This window comes from Thunnus maccoyii, chromosome 14, assembly GCF_910596095.1.
Source record: "Thunnus maccoyii chromosome 14, fThuMac1.1, whole genome shotgun sequence".
NCBI lineage: Eukaryota > Metazoa > Chordata > Actinopteri > Scombriformes > Scombridae > Thunnus > Thunnus maccoyii.
The window spans coordinates 10,066,582-10,089,142 of record NC_056546.1 but is presented as its reverse complement, the minus strand read 5'-3'; the positions used below and the strand labels follow the sequence as shown (position 1 = coordinate 10,089,142).

The 22,561-nt window shown below is 41.4% G+C and overlaps 1 protein-coding gene across 4 annotated transcripts in view; it reads left to right on the top strand.

The window, feature by feature from the left end:
• camkmt (calmodulin-lysine N-methyltransferase) overlaps positions 1–22,561 on the top strand; it is a 121,215-nt gene that overhangs the window by 70,927 nt on the left and 27,727 nt on the right. For all 4 annotated transcript variants that reach the window (XM_042432652.1, XM_042432654.1, XM_042432651.1 and 1 more), the window contains exons 5-8: positions 13,009–13,069; positions 14,166–14,217; positions 18,000–18,063; positions 21,481–21,547. In XM_042432652.1, the coding sequence (XP_042288586.1) occupies positions 13,009–13,069; positions 14,166–14,217; positions 18,000–18,063; positions 21,481–21,547 (244 nt within the window). The remainder of the gene's footprint in view (positions 1–13,008; positions 13,070–14,165; positions 14,218–17,999; positions 18,064–21,480; positions 21,548–22,561) is intronic.

Sequence of the window (22,561 nt, the reverse complement as noted above, 5' to 3'; positions counted from 1 at the left end):
AAATGTTAGTGGCTTCTTTAGCGTTGAAGTGAGCAATCGTCAATAATTTCAACTGGCAATTTGAAGCGCTTGACTTCAGAGGAAATGCAGTATTTATCTCTAAGTTGTCCCTTTTTTGCCCTTTCCTTCACTCTCTCTCAGACACATAAATTAGTAATAAACTAAATAAGAATAGGCAGCACATTGTGGACAAAGGAAACAACATGAGTAAATAAGTGAACTTCAAATGATAGAATATGTCTCTTTTGCTGTCATTCTGTCTTTACCTTTTCTCCCTAATCTAGTAGCCGAGCAGAGGATTCACAGTAAAGAAGAAGAGTGATGTGAGGAAGGGAAGAGTGATGAAGTAGCAAAAGAGATGAGAAAAGGGCAGAGTGATGGAAGAAAGAAGGAAGGAAGGAGAAAAGGATCGAGGAGAAGGAGGAGGAGGGGTCGGAGTTGACATTGCTCCTGGGTTAGTGCTCCAAAACGGAGTGCTAAAATCATTTCAGCTCAGATAAAGCTCTGGCCACTGCCAGGCCGCCCCAGGATATCTGCCCTGCTCATCTGCCTCTCCAATGAAACGCCTGCACACAGGGAGCCTTGAGGCAGCCCGCCACACAGAAATGCGCGCACACACGGATGCAAATACACACACACAGACACTAACTCATTCGGAAATACACACAGGCACCGCTGTATCACATGCCCACACGCTCGCCGGCCTCTCATGGTGAGTTTGTCGCAGTGCAGTTTATTTCAGTTGAGAGAGAGAAAGCAACAGAGAGCCCCGGGGGTCTCCTTCCCCTTCTGAACCTCCCAAATTAACACCCTGCCACCACCACCCTTCCTCCCAATCACCACTGCCCACACCCGTTTGAATCATCTGTACTTTTAGCTCACAAACTCACCCCTGTCCACCCCATTAACCTTCTTCTATCCTGCTCTCACCTTCTCATAAACACCTGCCCTTACCACAGGTCTTTGCTCAGAAGTTCAGCCTCAATCTTTTTGAGACCGAATCTGTGTGTTTGAGTTTGAAAGCATTCGAGTTTACTCACCATCAAGTCATGCATAGTGGAACTTGGACTTGCCAAATGTTCAAAAACCAATGCTGCAATGGGAATTCTGACCAAAACTACAAAGTACACCCTGATCTTCTTAATATTTCTGTAATGGCTGGACTAGGGCCAGATTCAATAAGGTGATTCAGTTGACAAACTATTAAAGTCGAATCAGATCAATATAAGTATTGACTATTTTGTGCCAACACAGGCAGGCAAGGCATTGCATCTAGTAACTGAGTTAATTGCAAATCTTCTGTCATTCCTAAAATTTAAAAGCATTGAAGAATCACTCCAAATGTCATCCATCTTTTTCATAGTTATTTCACAAATAAAAAAAAATCTGCTCTCTTGTTCTGTCCCGCATTGTGTGCAATCAAATCTTATCTGTCATGCAGGTATGATGCAGTTTTTGCCATCCTGAAACTTCTCCCCTTGGTCCACCCACACTAAAAGTCACACATCACTGCTCATAGGTCAACATTCATCCATCAGACATCTCGTCTTTGACAGATCAATACGACATACAGATTGTATCCAGACAGTGAAGCAACTTTGAAAGTTGAACATTTCCTAGTTCTCTGTTGATCAGACTAAACAAACAATTTTAAGACGGCACCTTAGACAACAATACTTGGATATGGGAGACCCTCTTTCAACTTAATACTATCTGTAAGAACATTGTAACTATACACAGTTAAAACAGTGTTGAGATTTCGTCCCTCTGCAGCACTGTCTTTGCATCCAAAACAAATCTGCCCCTCTTGTTTACCTCCCCCACCCTTCTCTTTGCTCCCTACAACCTCTCTTCTGTATTTTGTCTGTCCCCATCTCCATCTCCTCTCCTCGTCTTCCCTCAGCACCTCTTCACCAAGATCGAAAATCTGGGTCTCATGTTTAAGGCATCAGTGCAGTTGTTGGGCAGACTGCTGGATGCTCTAGAAGTGGATGTGATTTCTGTCTCCCTCCTCATGTCACTCTGTCACTCTTCCCAAATTTATCTTTTTCTCTCTCCCCCCCCTCCTCAGTTCTATTTGTCTTCAGTTTTTCATAACTTTGTGGTACTCATAATTGCTCCCAGCTCACTCCTACATTCATTTGCCCACAAAAATACAAGCACATCGGCGTGTGTTCATTCAAAAACTAAACACATGGTGGGTGTGTGGGTGTTGAAATTTTCATTTCACATCATTTCTTGTCAGTCTTAGCCAAGGATACCTAGCAGTGTCAAAATAATTAGAGACCAAATTTAGTTTTTCAACATTTGTGGTGACTGTGATGTTTATGTAACTTGTTGTCAGGTCAGGTCCCTTTTTGCAATATGAATTATGATCTCAATGAGACTTTCTGAAAAATAAGGCTTACTATAAATAACTAACAATGGTTAATTTCAACTTTTCCACATCTGAATATCAGGTTTAGTTTTTAGAACGTTTATGTGATCCTTAAGCAATAGTAAGGAATCAGGCTGAGAGTAGTTTGAATGCAGTCAGTGGATTTATTTATTTATTAAGTGCATCGTGTGTGTATCACAACACACTCACATGTGTGTCCTTTTATCATCTACGGATGAGACTTAAATTCAGTCTTATTGATGATTAAATGACATTTATGTAACGGGCTACAAAACTTGTTAAAGAAAAAGTAAGCAAGAGTCAGAAACTAAAACTTAATATTGTTTGGTGCAAATGATTTTATTCTAGTTGCTTACTAAAGCAAAAAAAAAACCCTGAGCAGACACAGAGACTCAGACAGATAACACCAGGCCGACTGACACGTCTTCAGGTATTGGTGTACGAGCTCAATCTCATTTATTTGGAGACGGGGCTCGTTTGAGAAGTGCTTTTTCTTAAGCACAGCCTACCCGGGGCACCAATTTCACTTGAAATAACTGGTGTTTTTGGTGTCAAATAGGGTGACACTTGCATTAAAAGGACTAGTCAGTTAAAATTTCTATCCTGAGTATCCACAAAGCTTCATTCGCAGGACACTGACAGTGAAACAATAAGAACAGTTTTCACACATACGCAGTTTGGATATTCATCTAGATTTAAATTGAAGCTACCACAGACATGGATAGTGGAATAAACTCAGTGAATTAAAGAAATACAGTGATATAAATCAAATGATGATGGTTTTATTGTATATCACCACATGCTGTATATGATTCTGGTTTCTCTATTTTATATCGGTATACATTCAGACAGAATCCAGCAGGGTGAAGACACGGAGGGGTTCAGTAGTAGCTGTCATGTTTTCTCATATTGTTTTATTCTTTTTCCATCATCCAAGAAAAAAAGAACCTCTCATCAGTCAGTTTAATCTCAACTGCCCTGCTCCTCTCCTCCCTACGCCCTTTTCTCATTTTCTACCCTCTCCTGCCCCTTTCACCCTCTGTCTCTCGTCTTTTTTCCTTCACACTATCCCAACACTTTTCTCTCCTCTCCTCTCTTCTTTCTCTCCTCTTCAATCACCCCTGTTCCTCTCTCTCTCCTTCTTTCTCCTGTCCTAATTGTTTATATATATTAACATTCAAGAAACTAGATAGCTTGGTGCAGGTGACACCCTGTAATTTGACATCCTTGCTTTTCTCCAAGGAAGGAGAGAGATGCAATCTGTGGCAATCTACATTGTGTGTGTGTGTGCAGCATAATCTGGGGTTGTCACACGGCCCCATGCCACTCTCCATATGCTAATCAATGAATGAAGCTCTGCAAAGCTCTCGTCTGCCAGCCAAACCCCACACCTCAGTGCTGATATGTCTATTAGCCACATGTCAAACTCCCTCTTTGTTTCTGCCTCCTCCTGTCTCTCCCCACATCTCATTCCCTCCTCTCTCATTCAATCGTTCCTACTCTCTGTAATTCCGCGCCGCCGTGTCTCTCTCACTCTCTCTTTCTATTTCTTCCTCCGTAATTTATACGACTCTTCTCCTGTAACCCTCACTTCCCCTGCTTCTTTTTGCTCCTGAATACTCACTCTACGCTGACAATGGTGGTGCACCAGATGTAATTTCATGAAGTGTTCACTCTCTTGCCTTTATTCAATGTCAATGAGAGGTGCAGGGCATGATGGGATAGGTAGTGATTCATGATGCAAAAATAAAAAGTTGAAAAAATATTGATATTATATTAAGTGCAGCAGTTACAGCTCAAGCGACCCCCTTTTTTTCTTCATTTTGTTTCACATTTGAGTAAAAAAAGTCCTAGTTTACATCATCCTTACAAAAGTTCTGGTTTTACTGTCATACCCCTCGTGGGATAAAAGAGTGAGAATATTGTTTAGTGTGTGTGACAGGTGGTCTCATGCTGCCACTGCATCCAATAAGACAATCCTCACTGTCCACATGCAGCAGGTGTCCTTCATCCTCCATCATCCTATAGAACATCTTTGTCGTCATCCCAGCCAGCCTTGCAGCTCTACCGGACATTCAGTTTTTCCTCTCTTTGTCAGTTGCACTGACATTTCCGCCCAGAATAATCCCAAAATAATACAGAATACAGTACTTCCAAACTCCTCATATAACAGAACATATCAACAGATTGATTTTGCGAGCTCTCTAGCTTTTCGAACTCATCAGAGAACTGTATACACCTACATAGCACACTAAAAAGCATAATACCATGGCATTTATTTACATGGACTCTCCATTTTATTTGTGCATAATAAAATCAGTAAAATGACAAAACAAGCCCTATGAATAATTAAATAAAATTAAGAACACACCTACAAGCGCTAACTTTCGATACAGCACAGGAATGCAAGAAGTACTGCTGCTTGTTCCGCTTTTTTATAAAATCACTCATACTGCAGCACTGTGGCTCTGCAACAGCAACCACCAGGAGATGAGATTCAGAAAAAGAGTCTGTCATGTAGACAGACATGCTGACAGACAGGTGGAGGAGAGATAAAATGAGACGTAGCGATGCATTTGTCTTAATGCTTTTTTGCAAGCTTTAAGACAAGATGACAGACAGACAGGTGTGGAACCAGGCAGACAAGAAGGCAAGCAGACAATTATTGGGGCAGTTAGACAGGCAGTCAGCCCTGGCATTTTGCTGCAGATAAGTAAGCTATCAGAGGAGGGGGATAAATAGCAGAGTAAAGATTGGTGCCGGCCCCCTCAGAGAGGAGCGGGGGGCCACAATGCAGGCGTGGTGGGCAGATAGCCCCCTGCTCTCATTATACTCTGCCTAATCCAAAACGATGTTTACTCAGAGAGAGAGAGAGAGAGAAGGGCCACGCTTATCGAAGCCCTGCACAGTCCTCCAAGAGTGTGCGCGAGTGCGTGTTTGTGTGCATGTGCGGGTGTGAGTGTGTGTTAAAATGAGCCTATTCCAATGGAAAAAGGGATCAGGAGTGTCTCCAAGGCAGACTCTGTTGGCTAGAATGTCGATGCTTATCACACACTGCCTGGCTCTTCTGGTGAAAGGCGAATAGGCTATCTAAACTGCCTATTCACAGCATGTGTGTTTACCATAGCAGCTAGGCAGAATGATCATTTCGTAATTGCTATTATTATTAACATGCTGCTATTAATAGTTCAAGCTTTTATAAAGGTTGACCCGATCTGATTTATTAGGGGCTCAAAGTCCTTAAAGGCCAATCAAAAATCATCCAGTTTTTTTGGCTTCAAAATACCACAAAATGAAATCAGTAATATTTGTTTGTCCCTGCAGCTTTTATGCTTCCAACCTGACTGCAGTAGGCACCTAATTAATAGATTGAAAGAATATTGAAGTGGCATGATGGTTCCTAAAAGGTTGAAGTGCTGTATCCTCTTAATGCTTTGTTGTTTTGCCCCAACAGCATCCAGATTCTTGTTATTGATTTCCTCATTCTTTTTATTACTGGAAATTTCTTTAATGAGTCGAATTATTTGACGTAGATCTTGATCTTCTAAGACCTGCACAGGCAAAGTTTTTTTAGATTTCACTCCAGCAAAACTTAAAAGTCAATTTATAATCTTTAGAAGTGTATTTGATGACTTCTTTTTCCACAAACTTCTCAAGAGCAGTACTGCAGTTATCCTGCAATTGCCCCTATTATGCTGTATTATATGATAATGTATAACACAATTTAATTTTTTATTCTAAGATGCACTGAAATTTAGAAAACAAACATTTGTTGTTGTTTGTCCAAGCAGTGAACATGTTAGTGCTGCGCTTTTACCATCAAAGTACTTCCATTTATTGAAGCATCATAGTATTTTGTAGCAGAGATCTAACTTTTATTTTCAGTTTTTTAACCCCCCAAAAACCAGACACACTGGCCAGCTCTCTGGTGCCTCACTGTGGCACTCACACATACATACGCAGATGCACACAATCATGCTCACAAATCCACACTCATTTACTTCTGTACACAATCTTCTTCAGTTTGTCTCTGTCTTTCTCTTTGACTCTCTCTCACTCACTCACACACACACACACACACACACACGCACACACGCACACACACACACATGCACACAGCTCCGTGGTCTTGTGAACTGTGTGTACCCTGTCTAGGCTGGCCGGGGTAATCCTGGCCTCCACTAAAGTAGCCGTGTGAGAGGACAGATTGTCAGTTGATCATGGCCAGCCGAGAGCCTTATCCCTTATTGGATCGGCCATGGAGGAGGCTTAGGAATTATCTGAGGCCTCGCTTAATGTGGAGACGGATCACCGCCAGAGAGCCACAGAGCCTGAAGACATGCTGGGCCTGAGGGGAGAGAGACACACTGTGTGTGTGTGTGTGTTTGTGTGTATCAGTATGTGATAGTGATAGAGGTGTGCATGTGTGTTTGCACAAAGCAACATCATGGCCCACTTAACCCCATCTTGACACCTCTCTCTCCCTCTCCCTCTCTCTCCCTCTCCCTCTCTCTCTCTCCATTTCCTTGCTTAGTCTATTTCTTTGCCCAATCTTGTCCACCTCACCTCCCTCCCTCCTGTTACTCCTCTCTTCCCTGTTCCTCTTCTTTCTTCTCTCCCTGCTTCATTCCGGCTTCTACTTTCTCCCACTTCCTCCCTCTATCCCAGACTCCCCTTCCTATTCTTCCCAACACCTTCTTCCTCACTACTTTCCTGAACTCCTTGACAACTTTTCCACATTCTCCCCTTTCCCGCCATTGCTTGCGTTCCTCTCTACTCTGATCATCTCCTCTAGTTCCTCCTCTGTGTCTTCTTTTACTCGTTCCATCCTCTCGATAGCGCTTTACAGCAGCATTCTGTCCCCAGCAGGAGACCTGACAGAGGCTGATGAAAGAAAAGGCGAAAAACAGACATTTTATTCTCAGGAGATAAAAGAAACCAAGCTAAATCGCTGCTTTGTTAAGGGAAGTTGCCTTAAATCTCAAAGCTCTCCTATATAACTGTACAGTAGCTGACATCAGGAATGCTTGTCATTTTTAAAAACATAAACAAGGCCAAACGCCTGGTCTTTGTAAACTGACCTTTGTGTTGTCAGAGACGGTTTAAAATATGTCAGACCCAGTAAATGATTTTTTTTGGAGCATTTGGATTTTGGAGTACATGAAATTTGTAAGCATTTCAACAGTGTGAAAAGCAGCAATCAATATTGGTTTCAGCATCAGTAAGCTCACCTAAGCAGATCGTGTTCAGGCTCTATTTGAACACACAGTATGTCATTTCTGCTGCTAGGGGTCTTTCAATCAAAACAATAACAAAAGTTGGAGTTTGATGACGTTTCAAAGTAACATGGGATCATGGGAGTTGTTGTCTTCACTGTTAAACAACCAACATTTCCATCATTTCAGTCAGCTTCTCCCGGTTAGGATTCCTTCAGTGTTCATCGTTAACAAGGTTTTTATCAGAGACAAATTATCTGCAGAGGTCTCCTCTCCAGGACAAACGTACCTGATCAAAACCGGTAAAAACACTCAATAAAGCAGTTTCATGTTAAAAATCAGTGTTTCTCCGAGGCTGTTCGGTGGACACAGGACGTCTGGGAGGGGCTCTCTGTGATCCAAAATGCCACTAACGCTTGCTCAGCTTGTTTTTCTGATAACTTAAGATCCAAACGTCTGATGACTAAAATCCTTCATCTGGTTGAAAGATATACTTAAAAATGACTAAGATCTGAAAAATTTATCATAAAAATCTGGCTTAGAACCGAATAAAAGTCAATTTATGACAGAGTTTCTGGTGGACAACCACAATGCCCACATATTATCTTGTATGCGTATACTCTTTGGTAGACACCATTGTGATGGACAACCGCAACGCTGACATGCACACAAGATGATTATCATCTTGTGCAGGTATACTCTTTGGTAGAGGAGATATGATGCCCTTGATGGGCGACAAAATGAAACGGACTGTTAACTTGATTAAAATTACGGATTTCTCTGGGTTTAAAAATTGTTGGAAACATTTGGGATAATGTAAATATACAACTGAACAAAATATATAACAGGTCTAGTTGTTTTTAGACATTTTAATGCAGAAAAGTTACATATTATACCTTTAATTAATACTTAGTCAACTTAGAACAGAGAAACTGCCTTGTCTCAAGTGCTGTTATCTTAGCTTGGCTTAGGTGGCGAGGTATTTTAGGTGGTCTCCCCCCCAAATTATATCGAGATCCTCCTCAGCTAATTCCTTTGCCTGATCCTTTCCTTAGAATTCCTTGGGAAGACCTGGAGGACATGGGTGGGGAAGTGGATGTCTGGGTTACCGGGTTAACTTTCTGGATAAGCAGCAGAAAACGGAGGGATGGATGGATAATTCTATCCCTGTGCATGTGATTACTGACAGCTACTGAGGCCAGATTAGTGTTACTTTAAGTCATGGAGTTCACAGGGTCATTCCCAGGTCACCAGGATGTAGAGGGATGAGGGTTAAGGACTATGGCATTATACATTGTATTAAGTGGGTAGCCTTGAGCAACCAATTGGTTCAGCAGGCCTCCATCCTTCTTTACTGTTAATGGTGTGTGCGTCTTTGTTTCTAAACCAAGGCAACCCTTAAGGACGTGTTGCCAAGTAAGCACAGGATCAAGAAAAAAAGTAGCACGCAACTGTTTGCAATACTCACATCTTCTATTCAACCCACTAGTTCTCCATCAGGTATCATGCCAGAAAACTGCCTTCACTTTCACATTGTATGAAATAAACCTACAGCTATGTCTTATTATAGCTATATATGAATTAAATTTGACTCATTTTTGAAGAAAAAGTGTGTAGCCGTATGTCACAGCAGCATGAATAAGCCGGTCTAAAGAAAAAGAAAGAAAGTACAATTTGCAAAACCCTCTTATGTATAAAATGAACATTTTCCAAAGCACAATTTTTTCATCAGAAAGATTTTTGGTGTGTCTGACAGATTTTAGTCATTCCTAAGCTAACCGTAGCAACCCGGAGGCAAGTTAACAATATTTCAAGCACACAACCCCAATAAGCCACACATATGGTTTTCAGGGTATAACACCATTGACAGGGGTTAGTGCCTGGGACCGACAACTATATTAAGCTGATACACGCACATACACACACACCTACACTGCTTCCTTTCCTCATCTCGTAATTGAAGGTGAGAAATAATTTCATTATCCTCAGGAAGAGTAATCTGCTCTCTACTCCTGATCCCTTCATTTCCTACAGTGCACCTCGACCTGGGAGGCACACACACACACACACAAACAGGCACCACATACTTATCACACACACATGCACGCACGTACACAAACACACATCCATAGTTCCTATCACCCTGGGCTATTAATGTTATTGGAGTTGGGGATTAACCATCAGATTCACATATGCTTTACAAAGCTTTATTACTTAGCGCTGTCTGTCTCGCTCTCTCTCACACACACATGCATGTGTTCACACACACTCACACACAGACACATAACTTTTTATGAAAGAAAGTTGGTGTGGACACTTAGCAGAGAGCATGAAGACATGGAAAGCCATATCCAGTTTAGCACTTCATATTATTATTACTGGAATGAACATATTATCTGGTGTTACTTTTCTTGATATTATAATCACAGATGGCCTTGAGGGATGGTATAACAAGTACAGATGAACAATTCCTTTAGGGATGTGTAAACCTGAATGAAGGGTACAGTTAGGTTTTTCCTTCCCCTTACTTTGGAAGGAAAGAAATTTATTGTCCACACTGTGTAAAATTATCTTTAGGTTCAGCACACAGTGCTGAAAAACAACACTAAACAGGACATTTGACTACACAAGACACCACTTCAACAAACAATATCATTTAAAATACATAAAAACAGTATAGAAAATAGTTAAAATGCAAAAATACAGTACAATAAAATAAATTAGGAGAAGGGCTAAGTTTTCATGAAATGCAGGGGTAGACTATGCATTCAGCATCTTAAAGGTATTTGGCATGACTTGCTGCATTTTGGTGGCTCTTACTTGTCTATAAGCACCTTTTGGAGTCAGTTTCAGGGTGAAATGGTGTCCCAGTAACTCCACTATCCAATTAGATGCCTCTCATGACCTGTATACATCATCAGAAGTCAACCACAGAATGAAAACCAAAGGGAGGGTCATCTTTTCTCTTCTTCTGCTTGTGTTGTTGAACGGCCCGTTTAATGTTGCATTACCACCCTCTACCGTTCATCATCTACTCAAGACGTTTTGGCTGTCAAGTGTCACGGTGACGCACATCTGTGGGTGAAGAGAGGAGGGGCTAAACTGTCGTTGTTCAGAGCAAAGGTTTGTGTCGGGGCACCATTATGTTTCATGTGAACACACAGTCAAAAAGGGAAGGGGGTCAAAGTTGAGGGGGAAGGGTTTAAGACACACAATACCCCGCGCACATACGTCTATTCTAGAGGATGAACAGTGTCCACGCTTACTCCAGCAGAACAAGGCTTTAAATCATTTGTTCCTGCCAATGGTGAATACTGGAATTGAAGAAACTCCCCTCAAACATAGGCTTTGAGGCTAATATCTAAAATCTATATCACAATTAATTGTGTATATATAGCACATGACATTTTTGCATCTTTTGATTTTGGACTTTGGGCTCTGATTGGATTAATATTTGGTTATATGTAATTGTTGTAGCTATTATCTGCTTAATTATATGAAATTCAGACTATTTTATTATTGTAAATTGAGATGAGAGTCTCTAATTCAATAAACTCATCCAGCTCTACTTTCCCTACTTTCAGTTTGTCATTAGAGAATAAAGCTGGTGATTGATTGATGATTCTATATCTCTCTTATTGTCAACAAATCCCATGAAAAGACAAAAAACCATCAGTGATCCACATCATTACAGTGGCTGACATGTTCCTTCATTAACATGGCCATTGTTTATTTCTGAGTCAATCTCACATACACCATCTTGCTGCTGTAAATACTCACCAGCGCACCAAATGTGTATTAATCCGCTGAAAATAGTCCCCAACGAATGCACTCTTTACTCATCAGGGACTTAGAAAGTATTGAGAGACAGACTAACATAGTGTTGGTTTGGATCTTTTTCATGAGATGTGTTGATAATAAAAAAAATAAATTAAAGCTCGCTGTTAATAAGATTTTTAGGATTATAAAAAATATATAAATTCAGGAAATATCAGGGGAAAAAAACATTTATATGGACAAGAACAAACAGCACAACTTGAGATAGGTTCCAGCATTACTCTACACTCACCGTTGCATTGCTGCACTGACCGATGTGCCAGTTGACTGTAAAAAGTTTTCCCCCATCGTGTGACAAGCACCTGGCTGAAGGGGAATAACAGATGAAATTTAAAATGTCACCTTATTTAAGTCTTACATGTCTTGACACTCTCTAGATACACAGTATAGCTACTCTGGTTGTCATTGTATTTGTGTGTGTGTGCGCGTGTGTGTGTGTGTGTGTGTGTGTGTGTGCTGTCAGGCCAAGACGTAGAGAGCGTGTTTTTTTCTAATGGGGAAAAGGAATATTTGGACATTTTATCAATAGGCATTATTAAATCCTGCTTGCTTGAGCTAATCTTGGCGGACCGGAGCGAGGGGAAAGAGAGAGAGCGAGAGAGAGTGCGAGCGAGAGAGATAGACATGGAGAGGGAGAGCGAGAGAGCAGTGATGTCTGCCCCATGAGGTGAAGAGAGACCGTCTGTAAGCCGCTTATTATATCGACTACCACCTTTTCTCTCTCTTCCTCTAACCCTCCCTCCCTCCCCAGTTTTTCTCTCGTTACCTCGCTCATTTTCTATCTCTTTCTCCCTCCCTCGCTTGCTTTCTCCATTCTGTATCCCCTCATTCTCTTTTCTCAACAACTCCTTCATATAATCACACACACACACACAGATGCATATGCGCACACACAAACACACACAGACACCACCAAGCCGAACCTTCTTGTTCAAAGCCAGAAGCAAAAAGCTGAAGTTTTATTCAAATGAATGTTTACTTCTTCTACTGCCAAGATGTGTGTATTTGTCTGTTTGTGTGTGTGTGTGTGTGTTGAGAGAGCGGGAAAATAGCACTGAGCATGCAAGTGTGTGTGCGTTAGTGTGTGTTACACGCACGGCAGAAGGAGAAGGGCTGACAGTAGGTGATAAGCCAGACAGGCCTGCACGCTGTGATTATCACCCACTGGACCCCCTGTCACATACACACACACACACATTCACTTGCATACACAGTGCCCAATGAGAGAGTGTGTTGTAAGGATTTAGGATAGACAGACGGACAGAGAGACAGAGAAGCCTTGGATCACAGGCAAGGTGGAAACCACAAGAGAAGCAAATGAACACAGACTAGAAAATACAATGCATCCAATTATGTTTCACTGGATACACCGATTGTTTTTATTTGGGTTTTATAGCAATATTAAGGTGTTTTGATGTTGAGACACCGGAATCAAAGCAATTTGTCACATTAGAGATGCTAGATAAATGCCTGCAAATAAAGATCTGTCGCTGAAATGGATGAACATCAGTCAGGCGTCACAAGCGACTTAATCTCTCTTGTTTTCTCTTGTCTCAGGTGTGTGGCCATCTGAAGAGGTGATGGCTCATTACTGTCTGCAGAAGCGTCACGTATTCAAGTAAGTTCTCGCTCCCTTTAAACCTGCTTCCGCCCATCAAAAGACTCAACTGTTTCACCAAGCAAACAAGGACCATAATTGTGACAGATCATGGAAGTACAGTAGAGAAGTCACTTTGAAAGTGTTTTTCCTCTTCAGTAAAATAAAGGGAAAATTGAAAAACGTAAATTGCTAGCAGGGAGGAGGAGGAGGAGGAGGAAGGTAGCAACATCCTTGGAAATACTAACACACTGCTGTTATGACACAAACATCCATTTCTCTTAACCATGGACTCTCACATTTTGTTAAATGTAATTACAAGATAAAATATATCACTTCACATTTAACCTGTTAATCTACATTTTATCATTATTTCAGGCTCATAAAAAAACCCTTCAACACTACCGCTTTCTCCAAAATCCATCTAATTTAAATCTGACTGGTTCCCGCTGTAAATGCTCAGTGCTTGTGTCATTCTGTACCATTCCATGCCACGCTGCGTTGTTCTGTGCTGCTCTTTCCCCTGCTCTTGTCTGCTGAGCACTGGCCCGCCCTGCGGCACAGGGCTGAAAAGCGCCCAGGCACCTTTGATTTCCACTCAAGGTGGAACGTCACCCTTTGATTTCCTGTTTTAACATTCAAGAGGCGGGAGGCGAGGAAGAGAGGGGTATTGATCAGAGCAGCGTAGTGAAGGTCAGCGAGAGAGGGAGGGAGGCAGGGAGGGATGAAAGAGGACAGGGGTACAGACGGAGGGAAGGGGAGATGAAAGGAGGAAGAGTATGGAGAGAGGGGTTGAATGAGCATGCACGCTACAGGACTTTGTGTGTGTGTGTGTGTGTGTGTGTGTGTGTGTGTGTTTTCTCAGATTTCCTGCTGATTGAGCTTGTGCTTCTCTATGTTCAGTATTCAGCTTTCAGGATGATGGTTGAATTGATATTTCTTACCCTGCTGTGTTTACTGTGTGTGTATGCGCATGTGTTTGTGGGCGTGTGTGAGTGTGTATATGTACAGTATGTGCGTGCGCATGTGTGTGTTAGTGCTAAACTGCTACAGTAGGTTTGGCTCAGCAAGGTGAATCTCACTCCCACTCTTCTCTCTCTCCCTCTCTGTCTCTCAGGGGTGCTGTGTGTGAGTTAGGAGGAGGTATGACTTGTCTTGCTGGGCTTATGGTAAGTGAAACACACACACACACAGATTTCTTCAGGAGAAGTAGCTTGGCTTCCTCATGAAATTGACCCTCACGGATCAATACATAAACAGCATGGGCACACAGTATCCCTACCTATTCATATACACTATTATTCACTTCTTGTGTGTGTGTGTGTGTGTATTTACATACCTCCACAAGTGTACACATGCACAAAACAGATTTACAGAAGGAATCTCCCTCACATTTGATGTGTAAAAACCTCAATCACAGAAAACACAGTGTTGGCGAGCGGTGATGCATCTTTGCATCTTATCACAACACCTGTCATTTGCCTACCAGGACACTTGTTTGTTGGATTAATGGCAAATTGTGATTAACACACCAAAAATACTGACAAAACACTCTGAATATTGCTGTTTCGATATGGATGGCGGAACATGTGGACGCAGCTTTTTTTTCAAATAAAAGAGAGTACAGTGTTCAGACATGAAGCTGGTTTTTAGGATTAACAGGATTATATATAATATTATATAAGATATGATTGCAATATGCTCTTTCATTGTGTACACACACACACACACACACACACGATCACCAGACCACCTGAGTAGTAACACTGAGCTATATGAACTAGCTGGGGTCTTAAAAGCTGTCCTACATTGACACTCACTCTGGCACATGCAGACACTCACACGCACACACACACTGACACACTCAGTCAGCCATAGGGTTTATTAGCCAGGGTCTTAAGGGCCCCTCCACATAGCAGGCGTCAGTGTCCCATCGATTTGCTAGATGCCATTCTGTGTGTGTGAGTGTGCGTGTGTGTGTGTGTGTGTGTTTGTGTGTGTGTGTGTGTGTGTGTGTGTGAAAGCCTGGTTTTATCTCTTGGCAGTCAATACACCATGTTTTGACATTGGTGGCTTGAGATGGAATCCTTCCTTCACACCTCTCCTTCTGCTGCTCCCTCCTTCATCCGTCACTGACACCGCATTTGAGGGGTTTTTTTTTCCTCTGTTGTCCATGTGAGCAATTAATTAATTATTCCTTTAGTTGTTGCATTTCTTCCGTCCCTTCCACCCTTCTTTTTCTCATCCATTTGTTCTTTCCTTACTTCTTTTCTCTCTCCCTGATTTAATCTTTTCCTTCCTTTCTTGCACATCCCCCAGCAGTGCCCTGTTAAACTGCACTCTAGATTTCAGGATAATATTAGATGTAATACTCCATCTTCATGGTGACAATCTTGTTACATGGGCCTGCAAAACAGGTGAACCTAGGTGCAGACACAGATGAGGAGACAGGAATAAGGTAAAAAAAGATATTTATGGCAAGCACAGGGAAAGATGGGCTAAAGGCTAGGGAAGGCTTGAGCTGGTAGCTGAGAGCCACGAACTGAGGCTGGGGCAGTTAGGAGCTGAGGAAGCTTGTCCAGAGTGGGATCCGAGGGGACCGAGTGATGCAGGGTTCCAGGACGGAGCTGCAGGATTGACCAGTCGAGGGGCAGGAGACAGGGACCAGAGTCAGAACAGGCAAGAATATAAGGGACATGGAGAAGAGGATGAGTACTGTAGAACAGATAACAAGAACAAAATGCTGAATAGCAAAACTAAATAATTTGACTTGAAGCGTAGCATAGTATGGCAGGGCTGAGTATTTGTAGAGGTCTTGCTTATTGAGATGAGGTGCAGCTGGTGTGGCTCTAGTCTGACTCTGGCACACCTGCTTCCACTCAGACAATCACAGACACACAAGGACAGAGAGGGAGAGAGCCACTGGGGAAGTGACAACAGGTTAGGGAGACACAGAATGGGATGTGGAGGGGACTTTGTTGAGACAGATGTGACAAATCTAGATGAGTCCTTCACAGGAAGCATCAATCTACAGCACCTTGCCACATGCAATCTGATGAAGATATGTCACCTTTACATTTTTCGCCTCACCCCCAAAGTAGATGAAATTATGCTTCTCTCTTCTCTTAGACTTCAAAGTTCATATCCAGGCCATTTCTGAATCATGGTTAATCCTCTCTGTTCTTAACTCTCTACTCTGCTTTGAAAACTGTGATCTCTATCACACGGATTGCACTGACAAGCCTCGTGGAGGTTTTTAGCCACCCAAGCGATGTTGCTCTTGGGATGGTAATGTTAGCCAGTCAGTCGGTCTGTCCATCACGTCTTGGCAGCAGACTGAAATAGCTCAACAACTACCGGATGGATAGCCATGGAATTTTTGTACATTTACATTTACGGTCCTCAGAGTAAGAATCCTAAAACTTTGCTGATCCCCTACCCATATGTGTTGCATGATACTCCACCAGACAGATGGACAATAAAATACAAATTACAGACTGTTGCTGTCTGATAAAGGCATACATTTTTAAAAAAGTCTTTCTGTTGTTCTCTCTCTTGCTTTTTCCAATATTTTTTTATCAACTAGGATAAAGAGATTTTTAGTAATTTTATACATTAAAGTCATAGCTTACTGATTATGAATATTTCGGTTCTTCAAGCAGGAACAAAATACACTTTAGAGAACAAGCACAACTGCTAGAATATATAAAAAGTAGGTTTTTTTAGTTTGATATCAGATTACTTACACCACAGTGGTGTGCAGAGTTTGACATTTTGATAACCTTGGTTTAGATAATTGTGTGTATTTGATATAGCTTGACTGTGTGTGTGTGTGTGTGTGTGTGTGTGTGTGTGTGTGTGTGTGTGTGGTAATTTTGGTGGGTAACAGGGTATATTGCTTGTGGGTTGCCAGATTGGGCTCCAGATCTTTCAGCTGGATGCTCTGGTTCAGCCCGGAGGTCACTTCCTCCATTTGAGCAGATGGTGGGACGCACATCACTGTGACCCGCTCACACACCCTGCAGGGTCTGAACGTGTGTGTGCATGTGTGTGTGTGTGTGTAGTTGGGTGAAAGCATGCAAGTGTGCGCGTTCTGTTTTTTACAGAAAATTTTATACACTTCATGTATTATCTATATGCCATACAAATTAAGATTATATTGAATTATCCAGATAGGATTTGTGTGCATACCAGCACAATAGCTACTTGCACTTACACTTACCTATGTGTTTATGCACACACACACACACACACACACTCCTTAACAGAAATTGACAGCCTGACACAAACTCGCTGATATAAAAAAAGCATCTGCAAAGAAAAGAGAATGTGAATAGATGGGGTTATAGTAAAGCACACACCTCTCTATCTATATCTCTCTCACACACAGAGACACACAGCGCAGCACAAAGCTTTCTATCCATTCCCGTGTCTCCCTCCCTCTCCCTCTCTTTCTCTCCATCTCTCACAGTCTGCACCGCAAAGTTATATGAAGGGCATCAGGCAGGCCCGGCGAGCCGAGTGCAGAGTGACAGCGGCGAACGGAGTGATGGCTCGGCCCGATAAACACCCAGCGTCAAATGAAAAGGCTCTGCGCTTGCCATCATCCCCTGTCACAATGCAATTACTGAACAGAGTGATAGCAAGATAGCAGCCCCCACCGCTAGCCACAATGATAAAAGTATTGACTGATTTGATTGAATGATTAAAATAATGCAGACATAAAAATGGGGTGAAGATAGAGAGGGAAATGGCAGGGAGGAGAGGGAGCAATGGAGAGAGAGGGTGGGGCGGGCTGGGCTGCCAAAGAGTGAAGCTTTGTAGATATGGTTATGTCATTATTGTGTGTGTGCGTTCAGATGTTTGCTTCATCTAAGGGTGCTTTTGGTTTTGTTCTTTTGTTCTGTGTTGTTTCATTTCTCTGTCTCTTTCCTGTCTCTCTGTCGCTCAGGTTGCCATTTGTGCTGACGTGAAGGAAGTTCTGCTATCAGATGGGAACGAGAAGTCCATTCAGAGTATCCTTTCATCGTCCCCTCTCCTTCTCTTTCTGTCTATCTCTCTATCTCTGCCTCATTCCTGTGGCTAACATTTATTTATATGCATTCATATGGATTTGTTTCTGTGAACATTTTTGTCTTTTCTATTGAGGTTTCAATTAGAACATTTGGTTTTCCTGTACATGAAAATCACATGATAAATTCACATTATACACGTGGTTCTCAGATATTACATTCTACATACATTTATTTTTTAAGGGACAACGATGTAATATCATGTGTGTAACAGCATTCCACATGATAAATTCACATAAATGCACATTGTTCTTTTGTTTTGTTTTTTTTACATTTCACATGTGAAAAAAAAATCACGTTACAGACATTTGTGGGTCTTGGACCACTTTTCCATGTGAAGTGTAAGATCTCAGATGTGAAAACATGACTTTTACATGTGCTTTTTTAATCCATAAAATGTGTATACATCAATAAAATAATTGCAACTCCTCCAGTAGTAATATCCTAGTCTCATAGTTAATCAGAGTAATCAGTCATAAATCAACCTCCCAGTTGTTACTGCCTATTAAACATCTAAAACATCGTAATTAAATCCTTGCAATCCAAACCATTAATATTACTAATAAACTGTGCTAGTATTTTAATCTCTTCCACGCCATGTCACCAGGATAATTTCTCATATAATCTATTTTTTTCCCATTTCCCCTACTTCAGCTATACAGTGACTCTTTGAGGTGGCATCATCAACAGAAAGTAGACAGCGCATTGTAACTTTGGTGTTTCAGCACTGAAATCAGAGATGGGATTGGAGTGAAGGAAGAATAGGCGTCCACCTCTTTTATCTTTAGGCAAAAGCAGCAGATGGGGCACCCACAGTGACAAATACCCAGCACTAGCGCTCAACATGGCATCTACCAATCCTAGCTGCCCACAATGCCATGTTAAGAGCACAGTAATTGCCATCCTGTCAGATTTGGTTTGAGACTTCATCTAATGCTAGGGTTAGGGCTTGCTGAGTGTTTTAGAAGCAGGAACAATCAAGGTATGTTTAAAATGTTTTTGTGTGTGGTTAAGGTTTAGGCCTATAATTAAGTTTTTAGGGCAAATCTTTAGGTGAGATTTTTGCCAACATTTGTTCTTTGAGTGGGTTATTGATCAGCTTTGTCTGTCAGCTTGTAAACCATCCTACTTTACTCTTCTTTTCTTGTCTGATCTTCTTTGTACCCTCTTTTCTTTTTCATTTTCTTCATCTTCCATTCTGATCCTTTCTCTCCCGTCCCTCCAGATCTTGCTTTATTCACTCAACAACTACACAAACGAGAAAAAAGAAGCTCTGACTTGCCACAGTCGTTTCACAAAAGCAGGAAATATAAATATACATTTCTTCCCCATTGACCGATACGGCACTTCCATATTTAGCTCTGCTTACAATATCTCTGTCTGAGCCGGCTACAATGCTCCTTTAGTGATCACAATAAGACCACAATAACATTATGGAGCCTGTAAAATGCACACACACACTTGGGCACACAAACAATACACCATTGACCGACTGCTTTGTTTCACAGAACAAACACATAGAGAGAATTGTAAGTGAAATCATAGCGAGAATGGATCGAACACACACAGACAGAAAGAGGGAGGGTTGAGAAAGACAGATAATTTGTTCTAGGCTCAGCCAAATTGGCCCATTCTCATACTGTAGGCACTGTGTGGCGTTTCCTCTCGCTGAGGGAGCTGTTGGTCTTATCCTTGTGCTAATGGCCAATGTTTGTCTCACATGGCCTTATTGTGCGGCTGGTGTTACAATAGAAAGAGATAGCGGGTTGTGATATGGCTCAGTTTTATACAGTGAAATAGATGAGAAGATATGTGGACAGAGAAGTCTTGAATAGACAGCATTAAGAAATTTCCAGATTTTTTTCCCCCCCTTTCCTTAGAAGTTTTTGACCTCATTCATTGTGCGAAAACACACAAAACACACACCAGAGAGGAGAGACTCTGTTGCTGTGACCTTGAATACTCATGTTGAAAATCAATTGAAATGTTCCATTAAGAATGATTGATGCATGTCATTGGCTGCTACGTGTCTACTTCAAGAGATAGGAACAAATATTCCTCCACTTTAATGTTCAATAGTACTCAAATCTCTCCCTCTTTTGCCTTTTTTCTTTGCTACACACACAGAAGCAAAGAATTAAAAAAAAAAAAAAAGAGGAAAATTCTTTGCTTCTGCTTGTGTGTGTGTGTGTGCGTGCGTGTGTGTGTGTTTTCATCATATATGTGTTTGTGTCTGTGCTGACCTCTCCCCTAGTGGTGTGCTGCTGATGAGATTACAGTAAGCTGCTCTGCTCTTCGCCCTGTCATCCCTATGCATAACACACTGATGCACAGGTGTCCAGTGTGTGTGTGTGTGTGCGTGTGTGTGCCTGTGTGTATAAATGTGTGCTAACCTACATATTATTGTGTATCTGTGTCTGGGAGGCCTCTTTGATTTTGGATTGGCTCTCCAGCTATCAATCCATCTATCAACTCATCACGCATTCCTGCTCTCTCTCTCTCTCAGCCCTCTCTATCTCGCTCGCTCTCTGTCTTTGTCGATTGGATTTGTCTCAGCTCTTTGCAGGCTTTAAAGACAAGGAAATCCTAATTGAATTGCTTTGCAACTCCACAAGCCAGTGTATTAATAGACAACTTGACATCAATCACCCTGCCTTTGTGTGTGCGTTCATCTGCGCGCGCTTGTCTGTGTGTGTGTGTGTGTGTTTGTGTGTGTGTATGAGAGGGACGGTGTGAGTTTGTGTATCTGTGGTTAAAAGCCTTCCCATTGATCCAGCTAGAGGCTGCTGTGATCTGCTTCTGCAGGGTGGCTCTCTATCCCTGGAGATCATCTCTACACACTCAGTCAGTTTCTATGTGGGTGCCTACCATATGTTTTCACCTAAAGACGGTCCTACTTTAAGGTTGTGTCTCTTCATGTTGCTCTTTTGCAACAGGACACACCACTTCAAAAAAATGTAAAGCTAATATTTTTTGATGGGATGATTAGTAGTTTGAACAACCTGATTAGTATCCAAGGATCCACACGTTTCATGTTTCAAACATGCTATTGCTCACTCAAAGAATGTTTGATATTTGGCAGTAAATTTGCTTTTGAAAAAAAGATGATTTGAATTAACAAAAATATATGAAATATATTCTGTGTAGAATTCTATGTCATTATAAAATAACGTTCATAGTGTGACAGCGGTTTTTGCCTAAAATTTTAGCAACATCTTGTCCAAATGTTTTTTTTTATCTGAACTTCTGTGGCAGTATGTAAAAAGTTAAATTCACATAATATGGGACCTTTAAGCATTTTTCCACAGTTGGTTATGTTTTGTGAGTGTTTATGATGGATCCTTAACTGCAGCACGTCAGATGTACGAGGGCTTATTGAGAGAAACAGGCAAGCTGGAAAGTTTGGGTCAACGCATGTATCTACCAGGTGAGACCATTTATTTAGTTGTTCATGGAAAGATACGTACATGACGTCTACTCTGGGCTTTTTATCCATGCAGTCTGATGGAGGAGTGTATAGTGTTCGGGGATTTTTGTCGTTGTGTTAACATTTTCAGCTGGAAGCACCTCAAACATTTCTTAAAACTGCTCACTTTGATTGGAGCCCACATCATGCTGTACTGTAAGACAACAAGCAAACATAACATATGCTGTGTAGCGGATGTTTTTATCCAAAGTGCCTTGAGTGGATACATTTTTAGTTTGGGTTGCCCCCTGTGGGTATATAAAATCCTAACCATGTCTGTATTCCAGACACAACAACTAACTAACCTCTCTTTTTAATCAAGTGACTTTTTAAAGATGCATTCATGATTGTTAAGTAGGTCATGAGAATTAAGTGCATGGTTAGTAAGGAACACAAAGCAACACAACAGGTAAGAGAAATGTTTTTCCCAACTGTATAGCGACAAAGAGGAAGTGATTTATAGGCATATAAACTTTCCCAGCGTTTCCTAATTCAGACACCTAAACCTAATAATTATTAATTATTATTTAGTACTATTGTCAAATAATTATATTCTGTAAGTGATGGTTGTGGACCAACATTAGATGGACAACACATCTTTATACCATCATATTGTATAATTCTCTTTTATCAAAAGACAATTAAATAAGATTTTTTATCTTGAATCAATTTATCAACTTTTACAGCTTTATGTGTTTAGATTTTAAAAATTAATGTGAAAAACAAACCTTGTTAGCTACATACAGTAACACCCATTCTTCAAAGTAGAATAATGTGTGTGTGTGTGTGTGTGCGTACACAGTCATCCAAGCAAACTGATTCCCTTTGATAGGGAGTTCTCATCCAGAAACCATCGAGAACTTTCCTCAACACACACACACACACACACACACACGCTTCATATGCAAGGACGGCTAAAACGTAGTTAATTGTTGTCCCTGTCTCAAAAAAGGCATTTTGCCATTGACTGACTGT